Below are 16,050 nucleotides of genomic sequence, written 5' to 3'. Positions count from 1 at the left end.
GCACTGTGCCTCAGTTTCTCTATTAAAATTGCTATCTGTTTACCAGGCAAGAGGGTGGGGTTTCTTTTGTCTTGTGTTACACCAGACCCCTGACTTGGAATTCACCAGACATCTTTGATTTGAAGCCCTCTGGGTTTTTTCCTTAGTCCAGTTTCTCTTCTCCCTATCTGTGACTAGAAAACATTGATACTGGTTTTTAATCAAAGAATTTATCCTATTCTATTTTCCCAGCTCTCAGACTAGAGTCCGTGAGCTCCCCCTTGTTCAGGTCAGCAGTTTCTGTGGGTTTCTTCAGTCTGGTCTTGACCCCTTTGCTCATCACTCCTCCCTCTCTGCAACTGGATTCCAGGATTTGGGCTCAGTGTTTAGCTGTGGGTATCTGTTTCTGCTTTCATCAGTTGGGACTGACCTAGATTCCCTGAACATGGGTGTTAGTTAGGAGGACTGGGCAATCTATCAGGCCTCTGGTAGTGGATCAGTTATTTATCCCTAGTATACAAATCGACTTTGGGAGCCCATTCCACATAGAGGGATACTCCCTCAGCCTAGACACATGGGGGAGGGCTTGGGCCCTACTCCAAATGAAATGACAGACTTTGAGGACTCCCCATGGAAGACTCCTCCCTGGGGAGCAGAAAGAAGATGGAATTTGGGTTACTGGGGGGACAGGGGAGGATGAGAGGGTATGGGAACTGGGATTGACATGTAAACAAGCTTGTTTCAAGTTTAAATAAAAAGAAACAGAAAATAAATACTAAGAATTTGTCCATACTTTCTTAATGGCCATAGTGTCAGATTGAAAAGTCAGAGCAAGTGTGCCATTGTGTGGTATTCTCAGTAAGGAAATATAGGGTTAATCTTACCTCAACGAAATGAATTAATCACTATTTAAGTTTTTGGGACTTGGGCAAGTGCTGTCTTCATTTTATGCCCCTAAAGATGCAATTTTGTATCTTTGACATGACTTGAAAAGTACAGAGGGTAAAATGAAGTAAAAAAAAAAAGAAAAAAAGAAAAAAAAAAAAAGCCCCTTCCTTGTAGTTGATCACCATCCAAATGCCTGTGAGCTACAAATGGTTGTGTCTCTTGCAAATCTAGAGGGACTGGAAAACTCACCTTCCATCTTGTGTGTACTTAATACCTCATGTTTGAAAAATATTCACTCTGTGTGTGGAGGCTTTTTAAGTCACTTGGAAGTACACTTCAGTCTTTACATGTGTATTGATTGCCTCTGGCCTGCTTCACATTTACACCTCAGGGACCCTGCTATGTGCCAAGACATGAGTCAGACATTCTTGTGTGCAGATGTAATATTCCCAGCATTTATCAGTAGAAAGCATGGTGTGGAGGAAAGGAGATGAGTCAGACGTCCTTGTATGTGGATATAATATTCCCAAATTCATCAGTAAGAAGCATGGTGTGGAGTAAAGTCTCCTCTGTTGCAAGCTGCGTTATGTTACCTCGGCTCTTATCCAATGACCTGGGAGGGCCCTCATCTCTGAGTGTTCTGCAGAGGGCTGTTTCCCTGGAAACTGATCCTCAGCTATCGCTCTTTTCAGAAGTCAGAGGCCCCCATGTATGTTTTGGGGGGCCCACGATATAAGAGGTCTTGGTTTTCAAGAAGATGTTTGGAAGAACCTGTGGCATCTGAGAAGGTTGGAAGGCGACTGTGATGCCAGTGCTGGGGGAAGCAGCTGCTGTGTCCAGAGAGAGCAGTAGAATCGAAGGAAAGACATCCTGGAAGTGTTCAGCCTGCCTCTATGGCCTGTGTGTGTGTGTGACCCCATGACCAGTGTACAGGCTTCTCCTTCCTTCTGATTCCTAGGGGAAAAAACAGCAGCATACAAATGCTGGCATTCCTTCACACAAACAGGTTGGAAGAAGGTTGTATGGCAAGTAGTGGATTTTTGTCTTTTCTCTCCAGGCTCTTCTCCCTCCTCTTCTTCTCCCTCCCCTTCTCCTCCTTCCATTTTAATAGAGACAGGAAGTCAGTACGTTGTCTTTGAATTCCTCAGCTCGGCTGTTCCTCCTGCCTCAGTTTCTCCACTGACCCAAGTACACCACCACAGCTAGCTAGGGAAGATGCCTCTGGAGGGAGGAGGACCCCATCTAGAAGTGTTCCTTTACCATGTTCATAGTCATTTGTGAGCCATTCTTTCTGATCTATGGTGTTGAAAACTGTTGCTTGCTACTCTGGTCTTCCTGCTGGCTGTGCAGGTCTGTACGAACTGCTGGAGAGAGGGGGTAGGGATGTGTGGATTGCTGGGCATGGAGAAAATGACCCAGGAGTCCTCCCTCCTTCAACTCCTGTTATCAGTTTGTTCTTACTTAAGTTGTTCTTTTCCTCCCAGTAGAGGACCAGAAGGTTATAATGCACAATCTAGCATATAGTGGAGTCTGATTTCTGAGGCTTTCACCAAGATGGCTACAAGTTTTGCCCATATTTCCTCTACACTTCATTTGTTGGGACCAGATTCCCAGCCTCCTGCTTGAGGCTATTTCTACTGATTGACTGAGCAGGTCTTCTTCTGATACAGTCATCAGAAATAAGCCCCATCTGTTCTGTTTCCAGATGCTGTGACAGAACACTCTAACAAAGAGCAATTTAAGTGAAAAACGATTTTTGAGTTCACTATTCCAGGTTGACAGTGACAGCAAAGTCAAGGCAATAGAACTCAAAACAGCTAGCCACGTTCATGGCGAGGAGAGAGGAGGTGAATACAGGCATGCTCACTACTGCTCAGCTTGCCTTCTTTACTTTTACACATGCCAGACCCCAAACCTCAGGAATGATGCCACCCACCATGGTTGGGTTTTCTCAATTCAATTAATATGATCAAGGGTTCTCCACAGACATGTCCAAAGACCAACCTGATCTAGACAGTCCCTCACTAAGACTCTCTTGTCAAGTAAACATTTAAAGTAACCATCAAACTCACTTATGTGGTACATCATAAATGAGTAACAATCAGAAATTCAATGGGAAAGGCCTGGGGTTTAGAATTTAGAGTTATCAATGAGGTCATGACCCTGACCACAGGTAAGTCCAGGATGCAGATGTGGATCCTCAGAACCAAACTGAGAAGACCTCAAGCAGTTGCCAGCCTCCAGGATATCCAGCTACAGAGCAGCCAACCAGCAGTGTTCCCTGTCCTCAAAGGCAGATGGAAAGTAAACTGAACCAAAGTATGAAGCTGGCTAGGAAAGATGTCCTGATGATTGAAAGACAGAAACCCGTACTCCAAAGAAGCCAACCAGTCAACTTGGGCCGTGGGTGTGGCTGAGAATGAATGAAAGACATCAGAAAAAATCAATTCAGATTGTAGTGCATCCCCAATCTTAAGTCTGGAGGGGGAGGAACAGAGACGGGGGAGGACTTTTTAACAGCATACAAGAGCTTCCCTTTTTACATAAACTATTGCATTTTGACTCTTATCTTTACTCCCCCATCATTCATCTCTTGTATGTATATACCTATTATGTAGCATGATTATCTTGATGAACTATTCTCTAGAAAATGGTAAGATTCACATTCCTGACCGTGTTCCCATGAATTACACGACACAATATTTGTTAACTGTGGCTATCCTCTTGATCAATCTCTCCCATCCCTGCTTCTCCTCTTCTCCATGTCTCGGTAGCACACTCCTGCCCTCTCTTTCTATGACCTCAGCTTGTTTAGATTCCACATATGAATGAGATCATGAGGACTTTGTCTTCCTGTGCCTTGATTTATTTCACGTTTATTTACAGCCAAGTGTCATTTCACACTTTGTGTGGCTGTTTAATGTTCTGTTGGGCAAACACACCACATTTCCCTTCTCCATTGCTGAACACCTCTATTGGTTCAGCAAAGTGTCACTGTCCACAGTAGTCCTTAACAGTCTACTCAGTGGTGATACTTAACTGCTAACAGCAAAGCTAATTAAGGTAATTATAGAATTAATCCTTGAGGAATGGACAGTGCTCTCAGGACTGAAAACAATTGTGAAATCACGTTGTTTAAATATGTGATGTACAATAAAATGAGATTTTTGTACATATAATTAGCTAATACATTGATTGGCTATTATCAATTACATTAAAATTGGACATCTATAATAACCTAGAGTCCCCATTTGATAACTCGGAACTGTGGGGTTCTGTCTGAATTTGACTCATGTCAGGAAGTGAAAGCTAAGCTGAAGCTGATATTGCTAGACAAAACTATGGTCATGAGTTTATTAGTTTTTTTTTTGTAACATTTCCAGCTGTTGGTGTCTCCTATGTTGCTCTGTTTGTGATTTATAAATGGGCACATGTGACACATGCTACTGACAATATGGAATTTGTGATTTATGTAAAGAAAGTCACAGTCATACCAGATAACTGTCAAACTGCAACAGATGCCTGAATGGATGTTAATAAGGGAGTCTTTACCTGATGAAAAAACCAAGAACTCATCTCCATTGAAATCCAGAGCTCTGTAACAGTGCACAGATAACAAAAGCAAACATACTTTTATTCTGTTTTCTTCTTCTCGCAAACGGATGTAAGCTTGTTTCGACTGAGCAGATATGATTGTTCTCTAGGACACATTAGCCAAGCTTGTGCCTCCATTCACTTCCTCAGTGTCCTCTCCATTGTAACACACAGGAAGCTGGCAGAGAAGAGCTTCTTTTGGTTTAGAAATGACAGGATCTCCAAGATTTGACTCATGTTTACATGTGGAGGACGACCTCGTAGACACCAGCCTGAGTGCTTTTGTAAGCTTGGTGAGCTCCTCTTTATGCAGAACTTAAATGTACTTGAGTGATATGTTTATGGATTTGACCTTGTGAGGCTTTTTGTGCATTTCCTGTAAGGCATCTTAGGAGAGTTTGGCAAACACAAACCAAAAGGAAAAGTTTATGACACAATGTGGATCAACTGAAACCTCTAAGCATAGTGACATGCTATAATACAAATAAATTATGACAAGGCTTTTTTTAAATACAGGCCTTGATAAGTGGCTTTGCTTAAGAATGTGGTGTGTGTGTGTGTGTGTGTGTGTGTGTGTGTGGTTACAATGCAGGATTAAGATAGGAAGTTGGACTGTAGTTATTTTGAACAATTAATGTCCTAAGGTTGTGGGTCACTAAACATATTGTAGTATTATTCGCTTAAAATACTAGCTAAGGGCTAGAAAATGGCTCAGCAATTAAGAGTACTTGGTGCTTTTACAGAAGCCCAAGGTTTGGTTTTCAGCACCCATATGACTGCTTACAACCTTCTGCAATTCCAGTTCCAGGGGATCTGTCTCCTTCTTCTAGCCTCCCCTGGCACCAGGCACATACAGACACTACATGCAGCAGGCAAAGCATTAATACATATAAAATAAAAATTAGCATGTCTTAAAAAAATACTAGCTGAGGGGGCTGGAGAGATTGCTCAGCTATTAAAATGCTGCAGTTCTTTCACAGGACTTTAGTCTAGTTCCCAGGACCCATGTAGGGCAGCTCACAACCCTGCGACTTCAGCGCCAGGAGATTTGACACACTTTTCTGGCATCTGTGGGTACCAGAATGTACATAAAACACACTTACCCAGGCACATACACATATACATAAGTAAAAATAAACATTCAAAAAATACTGTTCAAGAACCTTGTGTTAGTCCTTTTTCTCTATAACCTACTTTGTGTGAGATACCACATGGCTGGAGTTGTACAAGGAGGGTGCTGACCCTCCTTTCAGGAATGCCTTGACCAACTTGTGAAGCTGTAGTGCATGTCCCAATATGATGGCCGACTCATAGCAATGTGGCATGTGGATGCAAAGCCAAATTAACTTTCCTTAAGGGCTGAATTGTTGTCATCTTCCCTGCCAGAATTTCAGGACCTTACTTCTTTAACAACGTTGAGAGAACATTGGTACCGAAACTGAGGGTGTCACCTTCATCTTGTGACTCAAGACATATGCAGTCATAAACCAGTGAAGGGTATAATGAAAGTTGTGTCACTAATGCCCTCTGAAACATTTTATATTTGAGGCCTAAAAATATTAAGTACATGTGGATATGAACTCATAAAGATATTGTATCATACAAGATCAAAACTGCAAGGCTCCTGATGCCCATCATAGAGACTTCTCCACAAGGACTCTCCCTGAGTCCAGTCTTCCCTTTGATAAACTGGACTAGGTCAGGGTTGCTCATGAGTTTTCGGGATGGTATGACCTGCCTACATTCCTGAAAGGAAGAACATCTGCAAAGAACAGTCAGGGAAAGGTGGTAATTCACACTTTCTAGTATTTTCACCTATTAAGTTCTTTGCCCATCTGTTTTTACTTCATTACATTTTTATCACAAGTCATCTCATGGAGTTCACATAAGATCAAGCACATTAGAGCCTCATGCAGGCACTTTGGAATTCCAAGTCTGTTTGAGAACTCATGCACCATATGGTAAGTGTGGTAAAAACCTGAAGTTGGTTTTCTAAGTATGTGTAATACTTAAGAGACTTATCAAACTCCCGTGCACCTGGCTTTGAAATGAGTGGAATTACAGTTACTGGAAATGTCTTCATCAGTTTTCATTAGACATGTGCAGAAGGCTAATCTACAAATGGGCATCAGAGGTTGATTTTTTTTTTAAGGTAGCTTTTAGAGTGTCCTGTGGAGGCAGTGCAGGAGCAGCCCCAGCATGCAAAGCTTGAACAGTAAAGATCCACTTAGGGTGTTTCTATATAATCTGAAACATGGCTTACTTTGCTTCATCTTGGTTCTCTATATATCATGCTCCCTTGTTAAGAGTAATCAGTGGATTTTGTAAAACAATTTTTATTCAAATGTGCAATCCACCAGAGGCCTTCTTCATGTAACACACATAGCTCATTGTTCTGCATGATTGATCTTAACTCCCTGCCTGCCATTTGTTGCATTTAGAGTATCACAATGTAGTACATATTACCACAACCCTCTTCTCTCTGTCCCATGTCCATGACAAGTCAGAGGTCTCTCTACTGATGAGAAATGGCACCCCCCTCCCCTTCCTCTCTGGCTCATCCTTCTCCACTCCCTTTGACTGTGAAGATGCTTAGACATCACATTGATGGCCCATATTGACCATTATCCCTGCTCATATTTAAGTGGTCCCATCAACATCTTGCTTGTTCTGTCGCCCTCCACACCTCTGTAGAACCTGACCTTAAAAACAGAAATCTGCCCTTGTTTCCTCCTCTAACTTTGTACCACTTTGAAAACTAATCTTTCATACTGTACTCTCCAGAATTCCACTGAAATTTTCTTCATTTCCTTTTGGAACCTGAGGATGGAACCTGGAGGTCAGATGCTGCTCCAGCAGATGCTTTACCAGAGAGTTACTTCCTGGCCTCTCCCTACATTTCTTTGAGTTACTAGTCTCCCTCTGAGGCCCCAAAGACATGAAAACCTCTCTCTACAATTGGTCTCTCATTCCTCAAAGCCGCCTTCCTTCACATTCTTGTGCCTCCCTTTTAAAAACTGAGTTTCTTCTCTGGCCTTGCTTTCTAAATGTTGTGGATTTTCTCCATTTTCTATTTTGGGCCATTCTGTGATAAAAGAAATGTAAACATTCTCCCCGAAGCAGATGCATAAAGAACAGAAAGCCCCAAGTCATGGGAACATCATGGGCTTGAATAGGTTGTGACAACATGTCAACTATAATTTTTCTAATCACATAAAGACTGTAAGTCTAAGTTTTCCCATTGCTTTGTGTCAACATAAAAATGTAAATTACATACTGGCCACTGCATTTAAATTGTGTGTTTATACACTTGTACTTGATGCACATTTAGGTTGTTTCCATTGCTTATGTTGGGGAGTTGCCAGAAATTGTCAGACCATAACTATTCCTATAACTTCCTTATTGGCCAGTACACTATTTCTCAAAAGATGTAATACCATGGGAACCCTCCTGCCTATCAATCCCCAATCATACTTTCCTACTGTTGCCTAATTGTGTCTGGGTGTATGATTGGATGTAAAAGGCAGTGAAAAGAGGAGGTCAAGGGAAGAAAGGATGATGATGACATTGATGAGAAACGAATGTGGCTTCCTCAAAACATAATATCTTTGGAAGAAGGTCAATAGCTAACTCCCTTCAGAAAAGTTGGTTTTAAATTAGAGGAAGACAGTAAGGAAAGAAAAGAAATATATTTGTACATTCTTTAAGGAAGGTGGATTTTTTGGTTTCTGTGGGAGACATACAAAGAATACTAGAATTTGAGTTACATAGTTCAGTGAAATCAATGTTCTGGTAGATGCTTCTTAAAAATAGATGTATACTTACCCCAACCCCCTGTGTGTGTGAGTGTGCATGTGTATGTCTTTTCCTTATATCTATAACTAGTTCAATGGGAAGCCTTTCAGACCGACAGTTAAATTCTTTTTTAAAACCAGAAGTCAAAGATTGTTTTTAATCCACTATTTAACGAAATATTTGTATCTCATTGTAGAATACGTTGCATGACACAATTGGTCAAATTAAAGAAAATTCTACTTTCGTCTTACAATTCCATATTCTATTCATGGTTAAATTTTGGATTTTTTAAAAACTAGGTTTAAAAATATTTTCCTTTCAAGAGTTTAAAAAACGAAATGAATGAAGCCTGTGGCAGAGCCTGCATACGGATAATTTCCTGATACCTGAGCTCAGTCTCACTAAGTTGTGTGCCAGGTGGCATGTCTGCCTGCTTGAAAGCTCCTATGGTATAAGAAAATACTCCTGTTTTATAGGAGTATGCTGGAAAAACCCATCACTTTGTGGATTATTGCTCCTTTTCTGCTAGTTATTTAAAAAAAGAATGGAGATGGGCCTAAGTTCAAGTTATTTCAGGGTCTGAGACCTGCTTGGTATAAAACCACTCAACTAGAAGAAATATGTGCTTTCTTTGTCTGACACTGTATTTCTGTTACATCTTGAAACTATAAGGAAAACAGTTACTTGGGTAATGAAATTGGATGAAAGAATGGCAGATGAAAAGAATCAGTCTGGAGACATAGTAATGAAGGGAGCTCCCATATACATGCAAAGATGGTGCTTTTTTGCTTTTCTGACAGTAACATTTATGGAAAGAATAAAAATGTGTTGAAGTCCTCTGATCATCATATGAAAGAGCAGAACCCATGAGTGACTTGTCTGAGGAAGCAGAGTGGTCATTAGAATGCCCATGTCCCTCTTCAAATATAGTTCTACAGCTTCAAAATGATACCAATGGGGGGTGGGGAGGATGGTCAGTCCGGTTCCATCTTATAGGAGACACATGTCCATATTTGAACTTTTACTGACATTTATTTATACGTTTGAGACCTTGATGTGCATTTTTAAATATTGAACAGAATCAAGGAAAGAGACAGGAATGATGAGAGATAGCTTACCCACATCCTTCTTCTAAGATTAATAGTCAGATCCAGAGAGCAAAGGAGGGCAAAAAATTGAATCCCATACCCAGAACAAGTGGGAGATAGTGATAGGAACAGGAACAAGGGAAAGATAACAAAGAGGATGCTGTTTCTACAACTGAAGACCACAGACTGGATAACTCTAGAATAGAAGCTTAAAGAGCTCCTGCTGCTGAAAGTCCAGTGGCATGGTGAATCCTCTGTTGAGAGGATCCGCCTCACAGCATAGTAGAGCCCCTCACATTGTCTCTCTTCTTCAATAGCCACTAATGCCACTAGGGGTACCTCACTCACATTAATCTGTATAACCTCCTAAGACCCAGCCTCCAAATACCATGAATATAGCTCTGGGGTTAATGAACAACAAGTCAAGTTTGGGATAAGCACCCAAGCAGTCAAAGAAGTAGCTGTGACCTGAATACAGTGCCTGACATTTGACCAAGCAGAGTGAAGTTAGCATTAATCTGAACCACAGTTTTCTCACCTGAACATAGGATAGAATTTAGTAGTTCTGACTTCATTGAATGTTCAGGGAATTTACTTAGCTAATGCGTGTAAGCTAATGTGTATACTAGTAGAGTATAATGATTTTAGCTGTTTTGTTGTTAACTTACAGGAAAACAAACACTTTAAAGGATTACTAGACATTTTTAAAGAATATTTCAAATTTGAAATTAACATCAATTAAAGGGTCAATAAAATGACTCCTAATAGCATTCAGTGATACTCCTAGAATAGTAACTTGTTCAGCCACCATCACAGAAGCTTCCTCCTACAGCAGGTGCAAACTAATACCGAGACCCATAGCCAGACAATCTGCAGAAAGTAAGAAACCTTGGAACACTCAACCCAAATGAGATGTCTCCATCAAATTCCACCCCTCATGGCTCAGGGACCCCTGTGGAAGAGAGGTCAGAAAGAGTGTAAGAGTCAGGGGGGGATGAAGGATGCTAAGGAAGCAAAACCTTCTAAACACAGTGCAGCTGGTGGACACATGAACTCTCACAGAGACAGGCAGCATGCACAGGGCCTGCACAAGTCTAAGCCAGATATGGTTCCAGTGCTGAGAGGGGAAGTGGACACAGGTCCCCATCCCTAGCCCAGAAGCCATCTCCAACCAATAACCACTCACAAAGGAAAACTTATTTTTCCAACAGAGTCTTGCTGGGGATATAAACCACATTTAAGGGGAAGCTCCATGCCTAGCAGTAAGTGGCCAACACAAAATGAACTCAACGTTAGTTTGGGAACTTTTTCTTTTATCTTTTCTTTTTAATCTTTTGTTTTTATGGATTTTCTGTGTATGTAAATCTGAGAATTAGAGTCTCTGTGTGTTTCTTTTTTTTTTGTCCCCCCTCCCCCCACCCCGTTCATTTGTCTATTTTGTTCAATTTTGGTTTGTTTGTTTTTACTACTATATCATTATTGTTGTTGTTATCCTCATTTTAGATGCTATTTGTATTCTAATGAAAGAAAGAAAAGAGAGAGGAGGAAGAAAGAAAGATAAAGAGAGGATGGGAGGAAGAAAGGAAAAACAAAGAAATGAACAAAAAAAGAAAGAAAGAAAAAGAAAGAAAGAAAGGAAAAGGGAGGGAGAGAGAGAGAGAAAGGATGTGGGTTTGGTTGGGTGGGGAAGTAGGGTGGATCTGGGAGGAGTTGGAGGTGGAGAAACCATAATCAAAATACACCATATGAAAAGAATCTATTAAAAAATAAGATCTCACTAATAAGGGGCTGGTAAATCACTCAGCAGGTAAGAGCACGCATGCACATGTGCACACATGTACTCACATACACACACCACATACACACACATACACATGCACCCACAAGCATACACACACACACTACACAACCACACACACACAAATAAACTAATATAAGTTTTAAAAAACTAATAATCAGACAGAGTTGCAGGATGAGAATAAACGGTAGTGCATTCTTTGCATGTAAGAAGCAACAGCTGACATGTCTTCTGGGGAGACAGTATGGCCATATTCTGTAGGAATTAACTCCTGAGAGTCAGCTTAGAGGTGCTATGGAGTATTGTTACTCAGGAAATACACAGGCCAGATATTGGAGCTTCCTTCTCAAGTGGATGTCATCAGACTCCAGCCTGACTCCAGTCTTCTACTCTAGATTATGATTCTGTTGAATAGGATGTTGGTGCACTAACAGGCAGTTTTTGAAAGCGAAGAATCGTAATTCATTGACCAAGATCGGAAAGGAAATACTCTGTTATGAATTTCCTCCCTTTCTGTATGCTAGGAGTTTCTTTGTGTTGCTGGCTTTCTCCTAGGAAATATAGCCTGTTTTAGACTCCTCTGTGGGGGTAGTGATCCTCTTTACCTGCAGAGACATGTCCCAAGACTCCTAGTGGACGCTGAAATGAAAATGCCACAAAGCCCTACAAATATGTGTTTTCTCTTATATGCATACTTACAATAAAGTGTATTTCTACAAGAGATTCAGTAAGGTTAATGACAATAACAGCTCATAAAATAGAATAATTATGGCAATCTACTCTAATGAAAGTCATTTAAAATGTGTGAGCCATTTAGTTCTGGAATTTTCCATTTAATATTTTAGACCACAGATGACTGTGGGTTACTGGTACTACAGCATGGAAAACCACAGGTGAGGGACCCCTGTAAATCTCATTGGAAAAGTGTTCAGTCAGGAAGTTGGCCATGTGCTTTTGTTTTCTCTGCTGTTTTTGACATGTGGGGCTACATTGGCAAAGTCTAATGATATCAGCTTACTGCCATAGACCATGGCTAATGGCTTTAAAAGAATTCTTCAGCAACTGCATAATGAGCTGCCAAAAATATCCTTTGTGCCAAAGGATCTGGGTATGTCTGTTCCATTTATTGAGAATTTCTTGTTTTATCATGACTAAGTGCTCACCAAGGACATAAAAATCCAAACCTCCAATGTATTTGGGGCTCAAGGGCAGAAACCATATTTTAATGTATCCAGACCATTTCTAGCACATGCAGATGGTGATCAAGTACCAATAGTGAAAGTGAATGAGGCTGTGATGTAAAAAGCAAGATACTGGAAACAGATAGAAAGCATCTACTATCTTCACAGTACATGGGCCAGTGGCTTGGCCGTTCTACCGTCTCCATGGTGCACAGACCAGTAGCTTAACCACATTTATTTCAAAGAGTACTGGGTGTCTTGAGCCCAAAACTATGATTTTTGTCATGCTTGTTAGATTAGATTTGCATTTTTCAAATATTATTTAGGCCTTGTTTCTTAGTGAAAGCTACATGTTCAAAATCAATTACATTTTCCCTTGACAATAGTGAAATCAGTTAGGAAAAAGGTTTGCTTAGAATTAAAAGGAGGAAAAAAACTGAGAATACATTGGAGAAGATCTGGAAAAATGATGTAAATGAGGGGAATTAAGGTGTTTTGGTTTTCACTGGAAGCAGAAGTCAGGAAGAATAACATAAGCCCTCTCACCATCACCTCACTGCTACCCATCCTTGCTTTGTTCCTGACCATCAGCTTTGCCCTCTGACAGGAATCATTGTTCCCACCTCATAATGTGGTCCAGGCAGCAGCCAGCTCAAGCACCTGGCTTTTAGCCACCATTGCCTGAACTGGTAGGATTTCTAGAGTAGATCATTCTCTTTCAAGAATTTTTGAGATAAGGATGCTCCATCATCTTGCATGACATCCACAGAAAGGAAGCTCTTTAGATGAAGGCCACATCTCTAGGCTGGGGGTCAAGAGAAATTTCTGCCCTGGTTAGACTTAAATCCCACTCAAAAAGCAAATTGGAACTCAGCTGTACTCCAGTGATATCATTCCAAAAAATACGTCTGAATTTGGTTTAAAGCAGTCTATCACTCATCTCTGAAATTTAGTCTGTTAAAATATCTAAAACACTCCATTGTGATCAGTTAGCGTAGACTCAGGCTCCTGGTGAAGCACTGTCCTATGCAGTGCATAAGTCTCAAGACTAATGCAGCATCTCTTGAGATTAATCCAGACAACCCCTGGAATCCCTTGGTCCTGTGTGATTTCCCGTTCTTCAGGAAGCCCACCTGCTCCTGGACATTTCTGTGGCAATTTGGAAATAAAGCAGACTTCTCAAGAAAGTGACTTCAGTACCAGAAAAGTTTCTTCACACGTGTGAACATCTTCTTAGTGGTCTTGGTAGACTCCAGGTGGGACTCTCCAATTGTGCTTGTAAAGCATCAGTAAATAACTGGACATGATCTATGGTGGTTATCAGCTGGTGCATAGACAACTTACAAACTGAGGGCCAGGTAGATGGCTATTTGCCATTATGACTAAAATAAAAATGTAAAAATACTGCAGGTTATCACAAATCCTTAAGTTCAACACATGCATAGTGTTCACCAGAATAGTATTTAATAAAAGCTAGCGTGTCTGTGGGCTGTATGGGTCCCATCTTTGGTTCTCATGTTTACACAGCAAATACTTTAAGGATCCAGCCATCTTCCCAGCCCTCACCACATTATTTTTTTTATTACATTATTCTTAATGAGAATTGTACTCACATTTTTTCCAACTGTCCACACTGAGCTGTTTGGACTATGGTTGCTTGCCAACTTCAGTTTGATGTAATCTTATTTGTCTGACTTTGCTTTTGTAATGTTTGTGACATCTATAAAAATGTATCTCGTGGAAGAAGAGTAAAATGGTGTTACTAAAAGCTGGAGAGGGTGTGTTGGGGAGAGTGGTCAAGTACAAAATTGCAATTTGATGGAAGAAATAAACTCTGATGTTGCATTACACAGTATTTAATTCAACCAAACAATAATTTACTGTATTTTTTCAAAATAGCTGTGAGTGAGCATTTTGAATGTTTGCATTACAAAGGGATGATGAATATTTGATGTGAGGCATCTAATCATCTATGTGTCACTGTATTATTAATTAAGCATGAAATGAAAGGGAAAACAAAATATGCAAAAGGTCATCTGCAGACTGGATGTGGGAGCGCGATGACTTTGAGGGAGGAAGTCATTTCATGGAAATGTGAGGCAGCAGAGTGAAACTCAGTCCATGAGTGTGCTGACTGTGGTCTCCTTACCTTGTAGGTTCAACGTGGGAAAAGGCCTTCCGGCAGATTGGCTTTGAAAGGTAAGCAGGGATTAGCATATCCCACATTTAGCCACTACTGTCCCCATTTTATGTCTAAGTGGTTTTTCCATTGTGAATCAATAGCCTTGCCATTACTGATGTGACTTTGTGACCTTGGACATGATGTCATTTTATGTTTCTGAGCCTCATGGTCTTTGCGAAGTTAGAGCTTTATTTTGTAAAATTCTTGTTTAGTAATCTTAATACCTGAGAGATAGAGGCAGGAAGATTGGTAGTTCAAGGCCTGCCTCAGATATATGGCAAGTCTGAGGCCAGTCTGGATTACATGAGACCTTGTCTCAAAAAAAACAAAACAAAACAAACAAAAAAAACAAAAAACAAAAAAACATAAACTACAAATAAGATTTTTAAGAAAAATGCCCACCTCTACACAGAGGAGAAATAAAGAAAAAAAAAATGAGTATAGGTGTGAAAATTCGTCTTGGACCACAAAGTAGTCCGAAAGATGAGCTCTATAACTCTAGCAAGTAGAGTTGACCTTCTCTTGCCTTCATCACCTTGTTTTAATACAAATGTTTGTATTTATATTGATTATTCCCTATTGTTAAAAAAAAAAAAGCTACATCCTACTGGCTTTAAGAGAATGCTAAGATCCTGTCACTTAATCCTAAGCATTTCAACACTGGCATCTCCTGAAAAGAAAAGAAAATGACTCCTAGTAGCATCAGGAAGGTGATAGCAGTGTCTGGTCAGTGCTGCTCCTCCGAGCTACCTGCCTTTGGAAATGAAAGGGCAGACGTAGCAAATGGCTTTCTCCTAAAGGCATGAGGCATCCCACATAGAACCTTCAATACAGGCATAGCCATTGAATCAGAGAAAGGGAATTCTAATTTTATTTTGTTTCAAAAGCATATTTTTACTAGACCATTTTTTTAATTTAACTTACCAAGCCAACAGAGATACTCAAAACATAGAAAGGAAGTAATAGTGTGCTTAAAAATACTTCATTGCTTCTTCAGTAGTAATAGAAGACTTCACCAGGTCTACTGTGACAGCATCAACTTTACCATTTTCATAAGCAGATTTGAAGGCTTATTTCTTTATACTCATGTCTCCTCCCCTAGCACCATCGAAATTTAGTTTTCTGTAACTTCTCATAGTTAATTACTAAGGATATCAAGGAAGTGAGTCTAAGGATATGGGGGCGAGGTGGCCAACCCCACAAAGAATGAGGAAGGATGCAGCGTGGAATCTCTGCATGAATCTTTTGATCCTTTTTTCATGTGAGTCTTAGGATCACTGAAGGCCCAATCAATATTTACATCTCCTGATCCCATTAAAAAATGTCACTTTTCTTGGTTTAAATATCTTCTTTATTTAGATCAGTGTCCCACCACCCTTTCTGGCTTCTTTTCTTCATCGCCAGCCTTTGGAGAGCCTGGATTTGTTGGTTGTCCTCTGAAATATTACAATATTAATATCTATACATCAAGAGTCAACTCTATTTGTTAATATAGAATAAACATACTTAACATATTTGGGTTTCAATCAAAAACCTTGCTTTTAT

General features: G+C 40.3%; 1 protein-coding gene across 1 annotated transcript in view; it reads left to right on the top strand.

Moving 5' to 3' along the window:
* Piezo2 (piezo type mechanosensitive ion channel component 2) overlaps positions 1–16,050 on the top strand; it is a 330,402-nt gene that overhangs the window by 160,382 nt on the left and 153,970 nt on the right. The window contains exon 4 of the mRNA XM_051201086.1: positions 14,480–14,522. Coding sequence (XP_051057043.1) covers positions 14,480–14,522 — 43 coding nt within the window. The remainder of the gene's footprint in view (positions 1–14,479; positions 14,523–16,050) is intronic.

Source organism: Phodopus roborovskii, unplaced genomic scaffold (assembly GCF_943737965.1).
Source record: "Phodopus roborovskii unplaced genomic scaffold, PHOROB, whole genome shotgun sequence".
NCBI classification, from domain to species: Eukaryota; Metazoa; Chordata; class Mammalia; order Rodentia; family Cricetidae; genus Phodopus; species Phodopus roborovskii.
Note: the sequence above shows the minus strand (reverse complement) of the source record. Positions and strands in the feature narration are given on the sequence as shown.